The sequence below is a fragment of the Spea bombifrons genome, chromosome 6, assembly GCF_027358695.1.
Source record: "Spea bombifrons isolate aSpeBom1 chromosome 6, aSpeBom1.2.pri, whole genome shotgun sequence".
NCBI lineage: Eukaryota > Metazoa > Chordata > Amphibia > Anura > Pelobatidae > Spea > Spea bombifrons.
The window spans coordinates 36,828,598-36,834,542 of NC_071092.1; the positions used below are offsets into that span (position 1 = coordinate 36,828,598).

Genomic DNA, 5,945 nt, shown 5'->3' on the forward strand with positions numbered 1-5,945 from the left:
GTTTTGGGTACACAGAGTCCTTTGCTGTCCGTCACATCTGTAAACCCTTCCAGGAACTGGTTTTATCCGTCACAAGCTCCGGGGCCTGAACCGCTCACTTGGTTTCTTTGTCTTCCACTCGTGTTGCGCTGTTTTTATTTTGCGCTGAGCACTTGTGATTTTTAATTCCTTTTTTTTTTTATTGAAACGGTTTATGACACTAAAAATGACCACAGTGGAGCCGGATCCCTAAAATGTAATTTTTGGTTGGAGACCAGTGGTCCTTTTCTTTGGAGAGACCAAAAGATCCACCCCTAATGCAGGGCTTTGACCTGGGATGGAAAGAAGAGACTGCATTCCCCTTCAGGAAATGCAAGCCCTGAAAATAAGGATTTGGGGTTTAATTGTGGCCCCTACATGGGCACTGATCACATGTAAACTTGTTTAAGCAGCCCCCTCCTTACCAAATTGTTATGTTATATACTGCTTGTCATGTCCTGGTTACCCTTTGTACAGCGCTACGGGGTGTGATGGCACTATATAAGGCAATTAATAATATTAAAAAGCATTGCACATCAGGCTTTAATACAAAATATGTCTAATTGTAGAGTAATCAGTTTCGCTCATTGATTGTAGAGACAGCTGTGTGCTGAGATAAACGCTGTAAACACACAGTGTATGCCGAGTGTGTGGAGCGCAGAGACACAAAGCAGCCGTCCTGTGACCTCACACACATCACGTGACCGTGCCTGAAACTTACAGAAGCATTACATCAGCCTGGGAACCAACACACGATCAAAACAGAAGCCTTCTTAAAGCGGCAACGCTGCCCGAGTCCGTTCCCATAGTTCCGCCAAGAATGGGGATGACGTAACAAACGAATAACCATTTGGAATGCGTTAAATGGCTACAACGTCGCGACCTTGTTTTTATAATGTCACTGTTCCTTGGGGTTTTCCTTTATTACGACACTCTTTACTTTATTTACTTACCGAATAATTCTGCAGCGCGGATATGGTGAAATCATTGTGCGGTAGTGTAAAAACCAAGGTAAACTGTAAACGTATATAAGAGGCGTTAAAAGCGTTAATGTTCGTCGTATATATTTACATGTATCCAGAGTAGGAAATAGTCCACCAATACGTGCGGATTGCCGCTTTAACGGTTTCTACGCGGGGCAACGTTCAAATCTAGGTGGTCCGATTTTGTGGCCGCCCATTGGCTGGTTATCACGTGAAGGAGAAAATGTTCGCTGGCACGGAAGAGGGTGGAAAAATTGAGGGAGCGATGTGGTTGGTCAGTTGGCTGTGACGCGCCAGTTATATAAGCTTGGGACCAGCGCGCGCCCGCGCTTACTTGGCGGTGCGATCCGGCTGGGGAGGCGTGCGTAACGTTAACACAACGATTTTTGGATCTAATAACAGACAACATCGACGCCTGAGAGCCGCAACGCTGGGCAGAGACACCGCACCTGGTCCCGTAGCGTACACGCACCGCGAATTCACAATGCTCCGAGAGGAAACCGAACCCGCCTGTCAGCCTGAATGCTGCGAGCCGAGTCCCGGACTGGGCTTCCGCCTTGAGGCTCACCGCATTGTCAGTATCTCGCTGGGTAAGATTTACCATTCGCGGGTGCAGCGTGGAGGAATCAAGCTGCACAAGAACCTCATGGTGTCCCTGGTGCTGCGGAGCGCCCAGCAGGTCTACCTGAGCCAGAGTTCAGAGGAGTTGCAGCAGGATTACGCCGTGTACCAGAGCCCGCCGACACCGCAGCCCTGCAGGGGTGGTGATGAATGCTCCTGCCCCGGGCTGGCGGCTCAGGAAGAGGAGTCCAGCACGGTTAGGGAGGCACGGACATGCTCACCCGCCCCCTGCTCCTGCCCGCCAGAGGAGCCTGCTCACTCCCGGGGACCCCCGTGTTGCTCCTGCCAGAGCCACGCTGGCTGCTGCACGCTTCCTGAACCGTGTCGCGTTTGCCCGGAATCCCACTCCAGCAACGACTACTGCCAAAGCCGGGAATCCGATTCCAGCCACCAAGATCCCCCCAATTCCTGCTGTAGGAAGCGGAGCGGAGACAGCACAGCAGACGGTCCCGCCATGAAGCGAGCACGACGGGAACAGAGAGAGCAAGAGGTGCCGGAACCCGGAGAGGAGGCTGAGGAGGAGATGGAGACCGAGAATGTGGCAAATCTCATCAGTATCTTCGGCACCAGTTTTTCGGGACTTCTCACTAAGGAAGCCGGTTCAGAGGAGAACGAGGCGCCCGGACAGGAGGTACAAGAGCGGGACTCCGCTGCCCCCTCTGGACAGGGCTGCAGCGAGAGGGCGATCAGCCCCAGCATCACCCCCTGGAGCACGGCCATTGAGGCTTTCTGAACAGACTGAACTAAAGCCCCAGAGACTCGGGGCCACAGAGCAATGCTTCTGGATAATGTTCTATAGTTAATGGATCGTGATGCAGGGTTGAGCTGACCTGGAGCCAGACTCTTGTGTTGTGTTTTATTTTTTCTGTGTCCTGTTGTGCGTGGAAAAGAAATGTTTTATTCCCAACTTTGTATTTTGGTTTTTCTTGTTGGATCTGTGAGTTAGTCACTTGGGATCTTTGCTTAAAGCACTTAGCCGGGGGGCCTTAAACCCAGGTTCCTGCCTTCACGTTCAGTGGGGTTGCCACGAAGGGTTAAAGATCTTCCCACTGGGGACTCGGACACTGATAGCGACTAATATGGTCATCACCGGGACAAAAGGGGTGCCGGGGCTCGCTTGGCACCGGCGGTGCAATGCTACAGACTCGCACCTTCCTACTTCGGAGGGCGATCAGCCAGTTTTTACCCGGTAGCCAAACAGTGTAATTGTCGCAATTGGTATGCATTGTATCCTCTCGGGGCATTACATCTGCCCTCGTTAACCCCTTATCAAAATCCCCCCTTCCCCCATCGATATCCTTTGGTCACCACGTGCAAGGGGAGTTCCCCATTTAGGGAGGGGGAGGGAAGTTCCCATCTGCTCACGCTATCACACCCATTGTGTGCCGGTGCCCTGCTAGACGCTTTCAGAGCCACTCCTTCCTGATTCATGTCCTGACTTGAAACTTACCAGATAACTAAAGGGCATTGACTTCTCTCCCGTGAGATCTGCACCGGGCCCCGGCCATAGGGCCTGAGCCTTTGCAAGCATTGGAGTATAATTCTTATTTTGGCCTCCCAAGCTGTTTGAAGGTGTGCTTATTGCTGCTAATTGTCAGCATCACTTGTTTCTAATAGTTGGACAGTGTTTACAAGACTACAGATCAACCTGTATGCAAGGCTAGGCTAACTTTATGTATAAGTGCCTATAAAGAAAATATTATACATGCTTATCACATAGCTTTGGATGCAAAAATGTTTTTATCCCAATCGCTTGCTCTAAGGTGTGCGAATAGGAAAATATACCCGTAACAGTTTCTTGTTACTTTCTTCTGGTATAATCTCCGGTGCCAGCGATGCCACAGACTCTGGCACAGCTTTCCGCGTGGATCAGCGGCTGATCTGTCACAGCAGCAAAAATTGAAATACCTCAATTGTATTCTAAATCCATTTTTTTTCTGTTTCTTGCTGCACAGGTAATTCCTGGTACTGCCTTCTCAGCAGCTCATTGTGCATCATGGTTACATTTTATAAGCATGGGGACGTAACTGTTAAGTGTTTTCTGTGTACACGGGGCAGGCTGAAACCTCCCTGCAATCTGTATGTTGTATATGTATTTCTTGGACGCTCTGGTCAGACTTGGTGCTTGTGTTGATACATCGGCTCTGTTCACGCTGCCGGATCCCTTCCTGTCTTTGTTTTAGAAGATGGGTCTGTCTGGCTTGAAGTAATTAAAACAGTTTACAGTATTTTTATGCACAATGCTGTACCTTGAATTTCTGTATAAAATTACATTTCTACGTGTTTGACACGTATTAAATATTTTGACGTTTCAGTCCTTGGTCCTTATTCATTGGGTGGGAGAGGATTTGTCTTCTGCGGGGGAGACAGAAGACTCTAAAAGTCAGAACACAATCTATATAAATAAGACTCGCTGCGTTAAAAAAATGTATGTGTCATGGGTAATGTATATGTAGAGATCTTGGTTCAAAGTCCTAATGTGGAGCAGACGATAACCAGCGAGGGCTCTGGCACGTTGCCACCACTTACCATTTTGAAGCAGAATTTCAGACATAAGCTATATGAGAAGCCTGGATGGAAACACGGTAACTAAACATGCCTTTACCATGTTTCCAGTATGATGGGGTATTACAGGTAACGCTCTATACTGGTGTTTACACTCATCATTGGGTAAGATGTCCAACCTTCACGCTATATGGATGACATGTAGAATTTCTTTTAATGCTAGACACACGCCAGACAGTGTTTGAGCAGCTTGTGTCACTTCCTACCATCTCGTTGATAAAGTACGAGATAAAGTCCTTTCTTAAAGCTGTTACAATGAATGAACCTCCTGGCCTGTGCCTCCTACAGCTGCGATCAGCAGCTCAGTGATCTTTGGCCGGTGTGGGGAGACTTGTTCTTGGCCCTTCCCCTGTTGCCCGAGGGGTTAATGAGTAACCTGGGTCTTAAAACACCTCGCCGGAGAGGCCAACAGAGAAGGAAACATCAACCCGGTTGAAAAATGTCTACTTGACGCTGAGGGTGGTGTGTGCAGAATACACGTCTCAGGCATATACGGTTGATATATCGCCTTTCGTGTTTATGTGGATCGTGTGCTTTATCCGGTTGCCTTTGATCTCCACGTATAAAAAGGGCTTTGTGTGTATAATACTTCTAAACACGGACGCGTTGAAGTATTCTGCACCGAGTGGGATGTGCTTATACAGAAATGTGAAGTCAGTTGCAGGGAATTTCCACATGACCTGCTTTCTGTGTGTACGTGTGAGTGCCGTTCTGGCAAGAATTCCTGTTGCGCATGACCGCCGGTGTTTTAGCTACCAACGGTTCCTTGTTTAGATTCTGGCTTGCAACGCTGTGGGGTTTGTTGATTTTAGGTAACGTAACGTGCCAAACGGTATTAGGTCAGTATCCTTAAAGCGATGCGTGTGCTTTCCAGTGATCGCTTGCGTGGGTTTCCAGTAATGCTATAAATGACCCCACTGTATAAATACAGCTTTATATGGGAAATTCTTACGCCGCAAAGAATACTTTTCTCAGGGAAAGAGCCGCATTACGTTTATAAAGCCTTGTCAGATTGTATGGCGCTAATACAGGGAGGCGAGTTTAAGTTGGAAGCTTTTGTGATAGCGGTAACATATACAGGCTTACAGCACAAGAAGCCCTCTTCTCGCACGCTAATGACCTCTTAGGACGTATGTGAGAAGACGTAAAAATCACTTATCCTAGTGAAAATAAGTGCAGCTTGCACGTCTTGCCCGTAGCACGCTTTGGGTGCCACAGTGAATGAGCAACGCTTCGCTTGTAATATCACACCGACTCTGTGATAACAATGAACCGCTTGTGTCTGTTTCAGATGGTGAATTACTCTATTATTCTGCTCTTGAGTTTCCTATTTTACTTCTTCTGGCCCCAAAATTTGAGTTAGTGAACCAGACAGGGGCTGTTTTTAGCAGCGGGTGTGTGTCCACCGACAAAAGCTGTATCCAAAAATGGTAGTCGCTTTGCGGAATAACCGGCCTGACCTCTGAAGCCTAAAGCTGCCTCCCCTCGCTGGTGTTTGTAGGAGACACTTTCCCACCGAGGTCCACAAACTTGGAAAAAACTCAAGTCTGCTCCCAGTAGAGAGAGGAATCTCAATGCTGTTCCTGCCAAGAACAATATAACTGAATGTTTATTTTATGGATGTTCCTGTAGTAAATGGTAGCCCCATTCGAATACGTTAGATGACCGGAACGTCGCTGCTATTTATATTTTCCAGAACTCCAGGCTGTGCTTTAAATTTTAAGGTCTAAAAATTCCAAACCCCAACCTGCCATCCAG

The 5,945-nt window shown here is 48.0% G+C and overlaps 1 protein-coding gene across 1 annotated transcript; it reads left to right on the top strand.

Annotated features, from left to right (window-relative positions):
- The first annotated feature begins 1,347 nt into the window (after nt 1–1,347).
- IER5 (immediate early response 5) lies at nt 1,348–2,529 on the top strand. The gene has a single exon (XM_053469327.1). The coding sequence runs from the start codon at nt 1,486–1,488 to the stop codon at nt 2,353–2,355; it is 870 nt and encodes a 289-aa protein (XP_053325302.1). The 5' UTR covers nt 1,348–1,485; the 3' UTR covers nt 2,356–2,529.
- The last annotated feature ends 3,416 nt before the right edge of the window (nt 2,530–5,945 follow it).